At 40.4% G+C, this 17,585-nt stretch overlaps 1 protein-coding gene across 1 annotated transcript in view; it reads left to right on the plus strand.

The window, feature by feature from the left end:
- Positions 1-12,162, plus strand: part of DNAJC3 (DnaJ heat shock protein family (Hsp40) member C3) — a 32,233-nt gene extending 20,071 nt beyond the window's left edge. Inside the window, exons 6-12 of the mRNA XM_062624611.1 lie at positions 909-1,090; positions 2,861-2,980; positions 4,776-4,881; positions 4,985-5,105; positions 10,071-10,203; positions 11,000-11,148; positions 11,922-12,162. Of these exons, the coding sequence (XP_062480595.1) occupies positions 909-1,090; positions 2,861-2,980; positions 4,776-4,881; positions 4,985-5,105; positions 10,071-10,203; positions 11,000-11,148; positions 11,922-12,079 (969 nt within the window). The 3' untranslated portion in view covers positions 12,080-12,162. The remainder of the gene's footprint in view (positions 1-908; positions 1,091-2,860; positions 2,981-4,775; positions 4,882-4,984; positions 5,106-10,070; positions 10,204-10,999; positions 11,149-11,921) is intronic.
- The last annotated feature ends 5,423 nt before the right edge of the window (positions 12,163-17,585 follow it).

The raw sequence follows: 17,585 nt of genomic DNA on the forward strand, positions 1-17,585 counted from the left end.
TCTTGAGTGAATGAAGTAACAAAAGACTAAAAACATAAAGTTAGAAATGTAAACAGCTCTCTGGTTTACAGCTTGTTCCGTAGGTATCTGTGTGTATTGAATCTTAATCAGTATAGGTAGGCTGATCATATAAGTGTAGATAATTCATCGTGGGCATTTTGTGTGTCATGTAGATACATATATTAGAAGACTGTTAACTGCTTCAACTCTTCACATGCAAATTAACACAGATTTGGAATTTGCAGCATTATGGCTTTTGCAGAAGAAACTGCCAAAGGGTGGGAGTTTGTTTATGGGGAGGGAATGTGGAAAAGCATAAAAGCCTTGTTCTCTAAAAGGATGGCTTACAAACAAATGATAAGACCCAGAATAAATTCTCACTAGGACAAATTATGATTAGCATTTCCTTTTAAGTAATTATTCTTGCTATATTGTGACATTATTACTTCTGTATATTTATCTTTTAAAATATGGATACTAAGATCAAATCTTGTGTGGCTGAATCATGCCCTCAGATTTCTTTCTAGAGGACATCTGACAGCTTGGTCCTTGCTGTTCATTACCCTGAGTCTTTTGGGAAGATGTAAGAAGTTATGATTCTGATATCCTTCACTGGAGGCTCAACAGACTGTCCCAGTTTAAGCAGTGCCAACAGATTTAATTCATCTCCCTGCATGAGCTCATTGAATCACTTACAAATTTTTCAGGCCTTTGTTTTCTATGTGGGCAGGTGCATCACAGCATCCAGCAGGAAGCAGAGATGCTAATTTCATGTGCTCTGCATGCAGCTTGAACCTTATGCTATTGCAGGTGGCAAAGTGAAATTAAATGGGGTTTTTCTTTTGCTGGGGAGGAAAAGAAGTGAAGTGTTACAGACCAAAAACAAGCTTTAATTTTGATTTCTCAAGGTTTGTGTTTGGGATGCAGAGCTACGGGAACTTCGAGCTGAGTGTTATATAAAGGAAGGAGAACCAAGCAAAGCCATTAGTGACTTGAAAGCTGCTGCCAAGTTAAAGAATGATAACACTGAAGCCTTCTATAAAATCAGCAGAATATATTATCAATTGGGGGACCATGAATTGTCACTCAGGTAATTTTCCTGTTTGCTGTAACTGTTATAATTGAGACACAGTATGATGATATAGGTCATGATAAACCATGAAATATCTATGTTGTCTGGTTTTTGGATGGAGTAGCACCTCTGTCTTAGATCTGATAAAGGAAGCTCTTTTCCAGAAGCTAAGAGTCGCAAGTGAAGACACCATGTTTATTCTTGGCAGACCAGCCATCAGTGGTCTTACCTAAGCACTTAGGTGCTTACCTAAGTGGAAGCCATAGCGCAAGTCTGTCAGAGTTGCTTACTTTACTGCTTTTCTCCATCTCTAAACTTGCTTTGGTGAAGCTCTTTTTTTTTTTTTTTTTTTTTTTAACCTTCAGACTTTATCCAGCTGAAGTTTACAGTGGAAACAAAAAATGTATGCATTAGGTCTTAGGGCTAGGCTAGGTTTTTATTTTGAAGAGTAGAAACAAAGGATTACAAACTTATAAACAAAGAAAAAGTCCAGAAGCATCCAAGTGTAAGAAGCTGGGGATCCAGAGCTGCCAATCTTTCATTCTTATGGGCAGTGTCCAGTATTGGAGTACTTTTTGACAACACCCTACCTTTTTATTCATTTTCACTTAAGGTGTTATTCCCATACATTCCTAGTCAGTCCTGCAGATTACTGCACTTGCCCAATCTAGACTCTTAACTTTATGCCTAGCTGGACAAATGATATAATCCTTTTTGCACATGAGTGGTTTCTGTGCAGCTCATCACTTCAGATGCTCTACCTTCATCTCCAAACTCCTTCCAATATGGTTTCTACTACAGAATCTCTTTAGTAAGATTTCTTTTCCCACCCACTCCCTGAAATCCACACATGAGCACACTCTGTTAATAACTTAATCAAAAAGTTTTTACAAGTGCAATTGAGAGAGCTGCTGAAGAATAGAGTAGTATCAGTGTAAAGGAATAAGCCTCTCCTTTATTCTTCTCTGGCACTTTTCTATTTCTTGCATCATAAGATACAGTATGAGAGTTGTATAGCTCTTGGACTTGCTGGCTAATGAATTGTGTCCTTCCCTTAGTTTCTTCCGTTTACCTTTACAGGCTTAATGATTTTCAAATAATAGGTGGTTTTGTGTGTGCTTAGGAAGAAAATGAGATTTTGTGATCTCCTTCTAAAAATAACACCTTGGTTGTGCTATGATGACTCTATATGGTACAAAACTTCTGTTCTTTCATATGATTGCATTCTGGAGGGTTTTAAGACTTTGGCCTATTTTAAGAGGTATCTGCCCTAATCAGAGTCTGATTAAACAGTCTTTGCGGTGAAAAGTCAGGCTCAGGTTTGGCTGAGATTTCATCAAAAGAATGGGTCTTAGCTGAACTTCATCTGTTTCAGGCAGTATAAAATATACTTCTACATGGGTATTGCAATACAGCCGAGTTAAATATACAAGAAAATCACAACCTATTGCATCTGATACCTGATGACTATTAATTTCATTCCCAGGGTATATTTTTCTTCCGCTGTTTAGTCAGTTATTAGTGTAACACTCGTCAGTCTCTGTCTATTTGGCAGTACAAAATAATTATACCCCAAACCAGACAAATATTCTTGTATGTTCTGGAAGTCTTTTTTGTTTCACTTTAAATTCATTTTTTAATGAAGGGAGAGATAGTGTAAAAGTCATAACTGTTCTGGACAGCTTATAGATGTTACATTGCACCTCTAGATGAAATTTCATTATGTGTGGTGATGTCTTCTGTTTCGGTTTTTGTTTTTATTTTCCATTCCTGTCTCCTTGGGAACAGTGAAGTCCGGGAGTGTCTGAAACTGGACCAAGATCACAAGCAGTGCTTCTCTCTGTATAAACAAGTAAAGAAACTCAATAAGCAGATTGAGTCAGCAGAGGAATTCATCCGAGAAGGCAGGTAAGTGTTCACTGCTATATTAAAAACAAAGAGGAAAACCAGCCACTGCTGAGGTGCCAACTTACTATTGATTGAGGAGTTAAGTGATGCTTTTTGCATCTGACAAAGTGGATAACAGAGCATAGCGCTCAAATTACTATCAAGATAAATATTGACTTGCATAGTGACAATTCTGTTCGCATTCCTTCTGAATGCCACTGTCTTCTCTTTGCGTGGTTAGCTTCTTTGTAGAGAAAGTAGTAAGACTGAGATAGGGATGATACCTGTCAGCTCTCATATATTGTTTCTTGGCACTGATGTGGCCACACCTGAGTGCTGTGCTTTCCAGTACAAGAGAGATGAAACTGCGGAGTGAGGAAGTCCAGCAAAGTGCCACTGAGATGATGGAGGGACTGGAGCATCTCTGTCCCTTTGAGGAAAGGCTGAAATAGCTTTGACTGTTCCCTGTGAGCATTCTCTTCTACAGGGTGGTCTCATCAATGTATATAAACACCTGAAAGGAGGATGCAGAGGGTGCAGCAACCTTTCAGTAGTGCCCAGTGATGGGACCAGGGCAGTGGATGCAAGGGGAAACGGGAAACTCCATTTGAACATAAGGAAATGCTTCCCAGTACCCCCTTGTTTTCACTGGTGCAGGTTACCTAGAGAGGTTGTGGAGTCTCCCTGCTTTGGAGATACTCAGAATGCATCTGGATATGGTCTTGGATATGGATATCAGGTCTGGATATGGCAGCTTGCTTTAGGTGGCCCTGTTTTAGCAGGGGGGTTGGACCAGATGACCTCCAGAAGTCCCTTCCAACTTCAACTATTCTGTGATTAAAAGCCCATATTTTTAGATTAAACCCACCTAGTAATTCTACAGTCCCTTGCCAGCAAAAATGGATCTGACTAATGGGCTTCTTTAATGCACTCTACTAAATGATAGACAATGCCTCTGTATTCTTCTTTCAGTTTTGTGTGTTACCAAGCACACAACATCCAACTGTAATCTAAGGACCCCTAATACGTGATTAAACATTGTCAAGGTGGCTTTTCAAAATGAAGTATAGGAATGTGAATTAGCACTACTGAAGACAATTTTATTAAGTTAGCAATCTGTTTGGAGTCTTTTCACTTCAGTCTTCTATTTAATCAAGTATCAGCACATTTTCAGGGAGTGTTCTTTGGGCTTGAATTTCTCCTAGGTTGTAGCAACCCATGGGTTCAGTCACATGCTTGCATTTTTAGGTGAATGTTCTAACCAATTTCTTACTCAAACCATGGAACTTAAGCATTTTTGAAACCTTCACAGCAAAAATACCTTTTACTGTGTGACTTGTGAGAAGGAGGAAGGGAGAAAACAACCATCTGATCCAAGCTGCCATAAAGGACTTGTCTTTTTGTACCAAGAAATGCAAGCAATACAGTGCTCACAGCAAGACTCCAGTTTTAGCCATCTTGTGTATCAGGGAGGGAAATGCTTTTCTCCAAGTACAGAGTGGTGTGTTGGACAGGAGGCAAATCTAGAGACTGTTGTCTGTGCACAGTGAGGGGTAGTTTTTACCTTCTGCAAAATTGTGCCAGGCATAGTCCCTGCTCTTCTGTCTCATAGCACAGAAAAGGGAATGGGGATGTAATTGAAGTGGCTGAAAGGTTTTTTCATACTGTTGTCTCACACCACACCTTTAAAACTACTAAAGTTAAGGTACATTTCTATAAGGATGTAAAAGTCTGTGAATTTTGAAACTTGTAAATACATCACACGATGAAATTGTTACTGCATATCATGACGTTATGCTTATTTTGGTTTAAACAGGTATCAGGATGCTATCAGTAAGTATGAGGCTGTAATGAAAACTGAGCCAGATGTCCCAATTTATGCTACTCGTGCCAAAGAAAGGATCTGCCACTGCTTGTCAAAGGTAATACTGGTTATATCTGTCTGTAAACTTCTTTAAAGCAAACACCACAAAAATAAACAAGCCACAGCACTATATGACTTCTGTTGTACTTTCTCCTCCCTAGAACCAGCAGGCTACAGAAGCCATAAAAGTTTGTACAGAAGTTTTGCAGCTGGAGTCAACCAATGTGAATGCTCTGAAAGACAGAGCAGAAGCTTATCTGCTGGAAGACCTTTATGAAGAAGGTACAGTTGTATGCTGTTTGCACATAACTTTTTTGTGTGCATTTAAAACACAGTCAGCCTTTTGCCTGTTTTTTAACATGCGCTTTGATTCTATACTATGTTGTTATCCCTAATCAGCACTGGTAGTTGCAGATTTCACAAAAATACCTGCTGGTAATTTTGTCTTGATGAGTATAAGTGGAATGTACTTGTTCCATTTACAGTGCAGTTGTCTTTACAACAGTGGGCTATGTTCAGGATGTTTTATGGGACTGCAGCTTACTTAGCTTACTTAAACGCATTTTATTTAATCAGCAGTGTCAGACAACTGTTTAAAAATAAAAGGTAATTACAGTTAGGGTGATATAAATCCGTTTTAGTAACTCTATTTTAATGTCTTCATGTGGCAGCATGAAACGCCATTCCACCCCCTAGCATGTACTGAGGGCAGAGGAAGATGATAGCCATTGCTTCACCTCTATGGGTCTCTAGTGCTGTTAAGAGCAGTAAACTGATGCCACTCCTTAGGCTGAATTTTCCATGCAGGGTTTCCGTAAAATGCATATTGTTACATGGTCCCATCTGCAGCCTCAGGAAGTAGGGACTGAGTAGTAAGTGCCATCATTATGTTGTTACCTGGCTTCTTTGAGTGCTAATGTGCTATTAAAAAAAAAATCTTCAAAATCTAATTTAGTGAATCTCATTTCCACAAGAAACGAGGCTTAAGAGGGAAATTTGGACAGTCTGGCTGTTCAGCCCCTGAGCTCAGTCATGCAGCAGTTCTTGAAGCATTGGGCTGTTTCAGTCAAATGTAATGAAAGAGAGGACTTGTAGGCTTTAAATCTACAGAAAAGTAGTTCCATGATTTTTAGTACTTACAGAGCAATTTTTCTGTTCTGTATTCTGGTAGTGGATCTTTTGCTTTACAACTGAAAAAAAAGTCTTTCTGATTTAAACATTCATGAGGCAGCTGTTCTCATTTATAGCACGCAGATTTATTTTTTTTGCCTTTTTTTGATAAATTAAGGAGAGATGATATTGCTCACCTCCTGAAGCTTGCTTCAAATACGAGATACCCATTTTGTTCTCATATTAGGCCTCCTTGCTCAAATCAAAACACCATATAAAGAGGACTGGTGTGGTTTCAGACAGTCCTTTTCATCAGGCCTGTAGACTTTGTACATCTGAAGTGACCTAGTCCCCCTTTGCTGAGACTGGCAAGCCTTCTTTCCCGCTATAAGAAAAATGGTGAAAGCATAATTCAGAGAACTGATGTACAAAGGGGGGTTGCTTAAAAAACCCCCAACATACCCAAAGTATGCAGAAAAATCCTTTTTCTCTTAGGCTAATGGTTTTCCCTCTGTTGATTAGAACTGCAGTGTCAGCCTAAAAGTAAGACTCAGGAAGATTTCACAGTGATAAGGTCCCCTTTAGGCATTTCCCAGTCTTTTTCTGTACTTCAGAACAGTGGAAGTATATTCAGTGAGTGCTGGGAAAAGTACATGTACAAATGAATAAAAAAGCCCCTCAAAACCCAAACAAGAGTTTAAGGTACAGAATACAGATCTACAAGATAAGCTTGTGCAGAGGTTTTTGGTGTAAAAGGAAGGAGTATCAGCAAAAGGAGAACCCAAAGGAAATTTAAGGTTGTTTCCTCCCTTCAAGATGTATGTATCTTCAGCTTAGAGGAGGGTGCAGATGGGCAGGCCAAACAGGCCCTGCTGTGAGTCCTCTTTGATGTACGTTTTGCTTTTTACTAATGGATGGAATTGATCTGTTTGTTTTCTTGAAATTGATGAATCTCAGTTTGGGTCTTTCTAACATTATCTTCAGTTAAATCCTCATCTGTTTCTCGTTCCTCTAGGGTGAGAGAATCTGGCAACACTTGCAAACTGGAAGGGGGGGGGGAAGCTTTGTAATGAGGTGCACAAATGCAGCTTGGTCTTACGATGGAGCAAATGCCTACCTATTATGGGATGTAAGGAAACATGGAGGGGACACACCTAGGATTTGGGACAGCTTATTTCCTTGGCTGGAGCCTGCTGGCTTGGCCTGGCCTGGTTCTAAGTGGACAACCACGCTAGAGTGGAGCCGTGCTCACCTAAATCCCCACGGTTTAGCATATCGTCTGCCTTTCTTCTGCCCTTGACAGTAGTGAGATGATTGTAGTTACACTCTGCCTTCCAGCAGAGCCTCCATAAACACTATTATAGCCCATTAATGTTAGTCTGCCTAAAGGTGCCTCCATTTATCCTTAAGCTTTAACTGCTGTAAAAATGATGGCTGATTTCTCTCTGTTGTAGAGAACAGTAGAGCAATTAAAATTGCCTTATATTTAAAGGGGAAACTGATTCTCCTCTCCAGAAAACTTCAAGCTAGAGGCATCCATTTTCCTGTTTTAAAGCCAGAAAAATTTGAATTACTTGTAATTCAGAACTTTGAAGGCTATTATTGTTACATCTTCAAGATGCATTTCAGTATGTATTGCTGAGTTCTGATTCCCATCAAATGGGTTTAATTACTTTATAATCACATGGGATCCAGGGCTTGTCTACAGAGACAGATGTGTAATGACTCAGTTTCTGGCTTACCTCGTAAGTACAGGAGTCTGTCTCAAGTATACAGCATGAGTTTTGTGAAAGAATTAAAAACTCCACCTTTTTCTTTTCCCCCTCTTCCCTACCCTACTGCTGCAGAGGAAAGAGTTCCTATTTCAGTACAACTGTAACTGGTTCAGGCATTCCTCTAATGGTTGACATGGACATAGGTTGTCTGCAGTTACTGGTGTTTGATAGTAAATGAACTCTGCATGTGGAATAATGGGACTCTTGGTCACTGTTTTAGAGTTGGTAGGCAAGATAGGAAAGCCAGCTAAGGTATTTAGAGATATGATGTGCTTACTGTTTGAGAGATTGTGAAAACTCCTGTATTGAAGGAAAGAGAGTTAGATTTGACTAAAGTATTTGTATTAGAACTGGTACTGGTAACTGGTAGTTCCTTTTGTGTCGTGGGATACATGGGGCAGGATGAAAGGAAGAAAGGATGCTCACTGAAACAGCAAGTCAGTGATTCTTGTAAGGTATGTGAGGGACTAGTACATTTAGAAATAGGGACTGAGCAGAACTGATAGCTCATTTGATACGAAATAGGAATATTTCTCATGTTTTCATAGCAAACTGCTGGTGGTCAGGAAGCTTGTTATCCTGCTTCCACCTGCTTCTAGCCCTCACCCCTCAGGTGGGGAGAGCATTAGCTCTCTGAAAGGAGAAAATTCCTACACTGGAGAGTACCATCAAAACTGAAGTGTCTTCCAACTGGGAGAATGCAAAATGTACTTGCCATCAGGTGTGCTGGGTGCATTCCATCTGCAGTGTGCAGCACTGAAAACCATGCCTTCCTCTGTGCTTAATGCTTGCAGCCTTTAAATAAAGGAGTCAGTCTTGTACTGTCATTGCGAATCCTTGACCCTGAGCAGCTTGGTTTCCAGCAGCGGTGTCTGCTGTAGACGATGTGATGCTCAATGATGTTGAGCAATCTGATCTGCATTTGGCAGACATTGTGGTGGGACCTCCCATTATTACATGAAGCAGATTAAGCATTCTGGTGCTTAAAATCATTGGAGTGGTAAAGCAGCATGATGAAATCCCTGCATTTTCATTCTTTTTATCAGTTTTGACAGCATATGTTGGGCACACGCATTAGTGTACGCTCCTGTTTGTTGGGGTTTTTTTAATGACTGGACAAATGATTACAAATATCAGCAGAAGCCAAAATGCTTTTTGAAGCAGCAAATGACAGTGTCCAGTGATGTGAAAATGAATAGAAATTGTTTTGTTTGTAATAGCACATGAAGCTATTGGGGCACTGGAAATACTTTTTGGATTATTGTGTTGTGGTTTTGTGGTGTGTTTTTTTCGGTAACCAAAGCAAGATTGCAGTGGTATCAGATGTCTGGGTAATACAAATTCATTAGCACTTCCTGCTGTCTTGCTCAGAAACAGTGAAAAACAAATGTAACACCTGCTGAGAAATAGCATCTGCTTGGAAATAATCTGTTGCAAGTACTTTGTCTAACTGGGGAAACCTAGGATCTGCAAATGAGACTTTGAAGATTAGAACAGTGAAAGAAGAGCAGTTTCATTAAAGACTTAAAAACAGTTGCTTCCCTTGATAAGTCTTGATATCAAAGAATTTGTCAACTTGGTGTCTTAAGCATTCAGTTGCCACTTACAGTAGTAATATAGTTTACTTAATGTGTTGACCTGAAATGTCTTAAAAATTCGTGCATACGTTACAGTACCTCTTGCTTTCATTCCTGAGAAATGCCACTTCTTGAAATAAATGCGAGAGCATGCCTTTGGGGAAAACCCCAACCTTAAAACATAACTGCCTGCCTGTTATGCAGAGGCATAAAAGGCAAATATTTGTCTTGCACTAACAGTATGAACCTCCTTGTAATCTGAAATCCATCTTTATCGCCATTAGAGAGGAAGAGGCTTTTTATCCTCTTGATTGAGGTGAACAGGGAGAAGAAGGAATATTAGTATAATATTACTTGTTATGCATCTTCACTTGAGCAGCAGTGTGGGACTAACACTGTGCAGTGGGCTCTTCAGATAACAACTCCTGAAATTTCCTTCTTGACTTCTTTTTCATCCCTGTCCTAGATGCTCATTGCATTCATCCATGTGACTGTTGTAGCTTCTAGAGAGTGTTCTGACGCACTACTAGTAACCTCCCTTCTTCCTTCCCAAAAAGTGTGAACCCAGAGGAAGAAAAATGCCTAATTTATATGTGAAAAATTATTCTCCTCTACTCAAAGTTATGTAAAACCCCCACCCCAAAACATGGAAAGTTGAATTAAAAGCTCTGCTGTTTACACATGGAAATAGCACACCCTCAGTTTTGATGAGTGGTTGAGTTCTTTAAATTGAAGTGTGTAAAAGAGTTGTGTAATCTTTCTTTTATTTACTTTTTTTACTAAAGCTATTAAAGACTACGAGACTGCCCAAGCCAATAGTGAAAATGATCAGCAGATTCGGGAGGGGCTGGAACGTGCCCAGAAGATGCTGAAGCAATCACAGAAGAGGGATTACTATAAAATATTAGGAGTAAAAAGGTGAGATAGTAATATGATAATATGAAAGTTGGTTATTAAACCAGTACATCTAGGGCTGATCATTTGAATTTGTTCTGCTGAGTGTTCCTGTATGTTACTACATTCATTTTCCTCCTGTAGCAGTTTAGCTTAAAAGTAGCATTTGTTTGTAGTTCCTGTTGGACAGAATAAGAAAACAACATTGGGAAGAAAGGAAATAGGTCCCTTGTGAAGAAACTCTTAGTATAGACGAAGGGTCAGGTGAATGAATTGGTGATGAAATGAAGACTGGAGAGAAATACTGAAAGCAACAAAAAATGAAACTGTGGCAAGTAGTGTGACAGACGGGAAGGGTTTGAAAGGAGTAACTGAAAGGTATCTAGAATACTTATGCCAGTAACCTTGAGAAACCAACGACTTCTTTCTAACAAGAACTGAGCAGATGTCTAGTTCTGAACTAGTATTGCTCATCTTTCCAGTTGTGAACTAATTTGATCTCTACTCTGTATTTTTTGTTACCAATTGTAAGTTCTTCAGACTGGGAACTGTATTCTGCAGGGTAGCTGGCAGTAGCATCTCTCCAAAGAAAGTAAATGGGTGGTGAAGGAAAGAGTAAGTAATCTTTGTTTAAAGTTGCAGCCTGCTTCTTCTGGTTTTTTGTGTAAAGAATCTTCAGTGCCACTCCAGAAGGCTGACGAGCACCTCATCATTTTCCTGATGCCCTTAGTTACTGTCTCAGTGTTTAGTGAATCTAGAGGTTTATTTTAATGTGCACGTGACAACTAGAGAATTTAAAGTTACGATTTTATCCATCCAGGAATGCTCGAAAGCAGGAGATAATAAAAGCTTACAGAAAGCTGGCATCGCAGTGGCACCCTGATAATTTCCAGAGTGAGGAAGAAAAGAAGAAAGCAGAGAAAAAATTCATTGATATAGCAGCTGCTAAAGAAGTCCTCACTGACCCAGGTAATGAATGTTCTTATAACTTTTTTTTTAATTACATTTCTACAGTAATGTAAAATTCAGCAAGTGTAAGTCATAAGCATTGCAGCTTCCCCTTTTCTTTCTCCTCTTACCCATCTTAAGAAGACGGTGCAGTAATACTTGCATCCAATCTGTTGCATGAAGTCAGATGTAAAGCTGGAATGAACTACTGTGTTTCAGTGACTGTAAACTAAAGTCTCTTTAGGGTATCATTTTGCAGAGATTTGCAAGATTGATTAACTCTGGAGTTCATAGACTCCATACAATGGTTTGAGTTGGAAGGGACCTTAAAGATCATAGAGTTCTGCCCCCATTGCCACAGGCAGGGACACGTTTTATTAGACCAGGTTTCTGAAAGCCCTGTCCAACCTGGCCTTGAACACAACTTATCAAGGACAAAATACCCCAGTTATTTGTTGGGGTAGTGCAGCTGTCCTGTTCCTGTTGAAATTCATACCTGCCCTGTGGGACAGCCAGGTACTGTCTTGCCTTGCTTTAAACCAAATGACTTGTTTGAAGTTTTTCATGCAGTGTGTTCATGGAGTTAATCTCTTCTCTGCCAGTGTCCTGGACAGCTTGGAAAAACTCAGAGTAATTAGGTTCTACAGATGCTGCCAATATAAGTGTTAATTGCAGCTCCCTGGCTGGGGCAAGGGGGATGTCTGTGTCTGTATCAGTTATCAGCCATCAGAGATGGTTGGTGTTCTTGCCCTAGCTACTGTGTTGTGATTCCACCTTGGCTTTGTTTCCTCTAGAAATGCGGCGGAAATTTGATGCGGGAGAGGACCCACTGGATGCAGAGAGTCAGCAGGGTGGGGGAAACCCCTTCCACAGGAACTGGAACACATGGCAAGGATTCAACCCCTTTGGATCAGGAGGAGGACCGTTTACATTCAAATTTCACTTCAGTTAGAGCCAAGACTGTTTCCGGTGGCTGCTGCTGTTTTTTACTTAATTCGGTGAAAAATAAAAGTCTCTCAGTTCAAGACCCCAAAATCTTAATTTCTGATGTTGTCCGTAACCCAGAGTCTTACTGCACTGGAAGAAAGTTCCTTCTTTCTTTTAGGTTTCAGAGGCTTTGCTTTGTGATGAACTTGCCAAGCTCATACCAGTTTGGTTTATTACTGGGGGGGTTGTTATTGCCTGTCTATTTGTTGTGGTTATATAAGACACATTGATTCCTATGGATGGAAAAAACAGTAAGAGGCTACTTAGGACAACACTTAAACATAAATTTAGGACTCAAGTATATGCTTAAAAGTAAAAATGCATGTAAATATTTTTCTGGATTGGGGCCTAATAAACATGGAAAAGGTAGTTACAATAGTCTCTACGTTAACAAACCGTTAGTTGTGCTGGGCAGAATGATCCCTCTCTCAGTATTCTTAAAAGGAACCCATGGGGACCACCTACTCCTGTATTACTGTCATCAGTGCCATAGGTGGCGTGGAGAGGCTGTGTATGAAATGAGTCCCAATAACTGCCCTCAGAGAAGATTGCTTGTAAGTAATTGTGTTTGAAAATGTCTGCTCACTTCAGTCACTAACCTGGAATAAATTGGGGTCATTGCCCTGGCGGTAGTTGTCAAATAGGAAAGTAAAAATATAGATGTGATATGTTTTTAAAGACCTTTTTGGGATGTGATTTGAGATGTTTTGGTTTCATGTTTGAGTAGTTTGCACTTTATCAAAGCACCTGCTTGAGATCTGACCAGACAATTTGATGTGATGTTTCCCTGACTGTGTAGCAATCTGTTACTTCTCTGTACATCAACTCAGAGCCTATACAGGTGGTGAGGGGAGCAGGAATAGGGTATTCATTCCAGCCTTACCCTGTAACATGACTTTAGTTCTGCTGGGTGCTGGCACGATGAGTTAATACTATGTGAAACCGAAGTCATTTTGTTAACAGCCACAGTGCTGCAAAAGCAATTGTGTGCAAAAGGAGGGATTCACTTCCCATTAGCCAAGAGTCTGATTTATTTTTTCAAGGTGCATGTAGCTATACTGGTTTAGGGTGACTGACGGAAATGTGTGAATGTCATCTGAGAGGCTACGGGGCAGTCATCCTCTGTAACAGAGTTGCAGCAGCAGTCATGCTTTCAGAATGCAAGAATTGCAGTTGATCAGTGTTGTTTTGATTGGATTTTAACTGGAGAACAGTAGTCAGCTGATGGAGCCTTCTTTCACTTCAGCTCGTGTTTGAAAGCATGAGTCTCAGTAAAACAAATGATGTTGGCACATAAGGCCTTCGGTCTCAAAGCTGCTTTTTTTTTTACTTTAATGGGAGTTGCTGTTGAAGCGTAAGCCCTTGCCTCCCGCCTCGGTATTTTTACAAATGTAATTGTGAGGCCGTGTGATGTCCTAAAATACCTTTCAACAGCCATTTAAAGGTCAGTGTTTGTTCAGCAGAAATTTATCTTCACGCCGAAGAGCGCACGCGCTGATTTCCAGCAGTCCATGGTACAAAACCGCCCAGCAGCCTGTTGAACGCCAGTGCTGGCTGTTTTCCAGGCTGAATGGATTTCTAGAAATTGGACTTCTGCTTTTGACCTGTCTGAAGGATTCTTGTTTAAACTGTAGGACGCTGATCCCACTGTTGTAGGCTGCTGTGGTTCTCGTGGGACCTCCAAGGCTCAGATGTAGGAACTTGATGCACAACAAATAAGCTGTGGGCCCTGGTGGCAGCCTCTGTGTGTGTGCTTCTGGCTCACAGCAGGTAAAAATCAGGTTGGCAGCTTCCACCAGGAGTGGCTGTTCCAGGCTTTTGTCAGCACTGGTCCCTGTGGGCTGAGTAGCTGGTGCTGCTCTGGGCGTTGCTGGTGGTAGGTGTTTATGTGTCAGCTGTTCCCCCATATAAACTCTTGTATTGCCTTGTCCGCTACAGAATGGGCTGGTTTAAATTAGTATTAAGGCTCCAGGGAGACCTTAGAGCAGCCTTCTACTACTGAAAGTGGCCCACAAGAAATCTGGAGAGGGACTTTGTAAAAAGGCACAGAGGGACAGAACACGGGGGTACGGCTTTAAGCTGAGAGTGGGGAGATTCAGATTAGACATTAGGAAGAAACTCCTCACTGTGACGGTGGTGAGGCACTGGCACAGGTTGCCCAGAGAAGCTGTGGCTGCCCCATCCCCCTGGCAGGGCTCAAGGCCAGGTTGGATGGGGCTTGGAGCAACCTGGTCTAGTGGAAGGTGTCCCTGCCTACATCAGGGAGGTTGGAACTGGATGAGCTTTAAAGTGCTTCCAACCCAAGCTGTTCTGTGACTGAATGACCAGAGTGAGAGGCATGTCATGTTTGTACATGCAGGAGTGTTGTTTGGTTTCAGGAGGTAACAAGAAACGCTGCAGGCAGCTCTGCTTATGCACTAGGAAAGTGCTTGGAATGATAAACCTACTCTTAAAGGTCTGCCTTCGTGCAGCCTTTTTGTTGTCATCCCATTTTAAAACCTTAAGCTGAGAAATTTCCTGGATATTTTTTTTCTTGTTTTCTGTTTTATTCTATAGGAATGGGTTAAGATGGTCCCTCATATGTAAAGGATCAGGACAAAGTGCTGACACCAGAGTGGTGCGGCTTTGTTTCTCTAAGGCAGCAGGCAGTTGTGAGCACTGCAAGCAGCAGGAACATAAAGCATTACATTTGTTTCTTAGAATGAATGGAAAAGGGAAAACTACATATTAAGGGGGGGGGGGGTAAGCTTGAATGTAGTCAGTAGAAGAAGGAAGATGGCTGTGCTGCTTATAGATTTCTTCTGTGGAAGACAGTGTCATAAAAACAAACCGAAACCCAGCACTGGTGTGTAAGGCACTCTGTTATTAAAGTTACCACTGAGAAGCAGTGTTACTGCTTGGGTGCTGCTCTTCAGGGAGCAGATGCTGGCTTGTAGCTCTGAGGGACTGCTGTAAATACAGGGAGACAGAATTTGTGTGCAAAAGAAAGCCTCTGTGTTTCCAGGGTCTCCAGACATGGCGATCTGTTTCCTGATGTGACTTCAGAAAGCAAAGTGCTGGTGCCATGCTGAGTGTTAATGGTGCAGGTGATGCACTGGGGAGCAGAATTTGCCTTTTTATTTATTTGTGGGTGTCTGTAGTGCAATAATGTTCAGTAACTGAACATTGAAATAGATGTCGCAGTAGCTTGTAAACCCTGAGGTGTGCATGAAGAATCATTACAATATTTGGCCTTTGTGTAGATGCAAACTGTCTCTGTTGAATTCTCTCTTCCATTTTTAGTAAGCTTTTGTTTCCAACTTGTTTTACAGTGAAGGGGGAGGAGGGGGAGGTGAGAAGCTTGCTAAATGCTTAATACTGATGTAGTAATAAATCAGTATTAAACCAGGCTTAAAGTGAATTATAAACTTAAGAGCTGAACCTTGAGACATGCAGAAAATGTCAGCTGAAACTTTTATTATTTTAATTTAAGCTTGTCATAGTTTCAGTTTTCAGGCCAGTGTTTGGAACAGGAATTACTCTTCTCTTTAGGGCTGTGACTTGTAGGACCTTGGCTGGAAACTGCCTGGCAGGTTAGCTGTATTTAAAAGTGCCTTATTGGAAGATACTGTTTGTCTGCTCTGTAATCCATGCTTTTATCCATAAAATAACAAAATAGATGGAAGAATAATTCCCCCCCCCAGCAAATCTCAAAGTAGTGGGTTTATGGTGTAAGAAGAAGTAAAACTAGCCAGAGATATATCAAATGTTTCAAATGATGAAATGTCTTTATATCAAATCATGATTCTAAAAAGCAAGAACTGTTTTTTCTAGAACTGTGGGAATTATTTTATGGCATTTTTCACAATAAAGATATTTATGATGACAAGAAAGCACTTGTCTGCTCTTCTTCTCTCATCCTGCTCCCGATGGCTGAAGTTAGAGCTGTGCAGAAGTCCAGGAGAAGGCTGCCAGAACCCTGGGTTGGGGGTGAAAGTAGGATTTCTTTAGTAGCTACTGTGGATGTTGTCAGGGTTTAACAGGTAACGTACATCAGGAAGCAGTCATAGAATGGTTTTCCACCCATTGGGCTGGGCAGGTTTGGTCCCCACTATACAAAGATGCAAAAAGGTTAAAAGGAACCTTACTGAAAAGTACTTTCAATGCTAAAGCTCTGGCTTATGAACAAGATTGTGCTAATGTCTTGTTTGTCCATTTCCTTTAAACTTAAAGACAGTAAGAAGAGCAAGACCTAGAAAAGACACTGTAATGGTAAATTGTAAACTCTTTACTTGAGCAGTTCAAATGTTAATTTGCTTATTTACTAACTTCAACCCAGGTTTTGGTAACACTCCTGTAATCCAGGATCTATTTTCTTCCCTTTCACAGGGCAGAGCACACAGATTAGAAACCCCAATGAAGCCTTCTGCCTCTCCCAAGCTCTCACCCCATCACAGAGCACAAACACTTCCCTTTAGATTAAAGACATCTGAGGTCTTGTTGCAATTTTTGCCTTGGATCTGTTAACCAAGTATTTAATGGTTCTTGTAAATACGCAATAGGAGAACAAAAAACAATCCTTTTCCTCTAGTAGCACCTTTTAATATTTTGTACAACATACACAATCCACTGGTTTGGTATTAAAAATATATGCTGCTAATGATTCAAAGTGCTGCTTTAAAGACAGCTTTGAGAAGTAGTGAAGATACCTGCTGGACCTTCTTTGGTTTAAAAGAACAGCAAGTGTCTCAAAAGCGAGTTCTCCTTGAAAATACTGTTATGCAGGAATAAAGTGCTATAAACGGCTTTTACGAATATATACAACACAGTAGAAAATGCCATGAAACCTCTGAACTCTTCAAGGTATCTTCAGCAACTGGTAGTTCTAAAAATCATATTCTAATCCTTTAAGTGATCTCAGGATCCAGTAGCTTAAAGAGCTATTTCTTTTTTTAAAGCCTGTAGAAGTAATGCAATTCTCAAAAGAGCAGGATTCTACAGATCCAATGAACAAGAGATCCGTGCATAAATTGCCCACTTTTTCTACTGCATGGTTCTGGGTTGCTGGCTGGGCTTAAACCATGACACTAACAGACTTTCCACACAGATAATCATAATTAAGGAGAACTGAGTTGTTTCTTACAGATTAAACTTTAACTTCTGGCTTAAAAGGAAAACTTTCCAATGTCTGCTTCAAGCATTCCAAGGCAGACTGATGTAAAACACTGCAGCAGAGTAAAGCATCAAGGTGGTATTGTAAACTTAAACACAGAAAAGGGGGAAAAAACAAAGCAGCAAGCAGCTGAATACGGTTTGTTTTTTTTTTCTGTGATACAGAGTATCGGTCATCTCTTTCTTTGTTACACACAGCAAACGTATATGCACCATTACTATACGTTCAAAGTTAAGTGTAAGACTATCTATGTGGTATAAAAATACCAGCTTCAAGAAGTTCTGTGCTGCCTGATACCCTAAACTAATTATGTTGGTGA

This window comes from Pezoporus occidentalis, unplaced genomic scaffold (assembly GCF_034315485.1).
Source record: "Pezoporus occidentalis ecotype Australia unplaced genomic scaffold, CSIRO_AGI_Poc_V1 ctg27, whole genome shotgun sequence".
In the NCBI taxonomy this organism is placed as follows: Eukaryota; Metazoa; Chordata; class Aves; order Psittaciformes; family Psittacidae; genus Pezoporus; species Pezoporus occidentalis.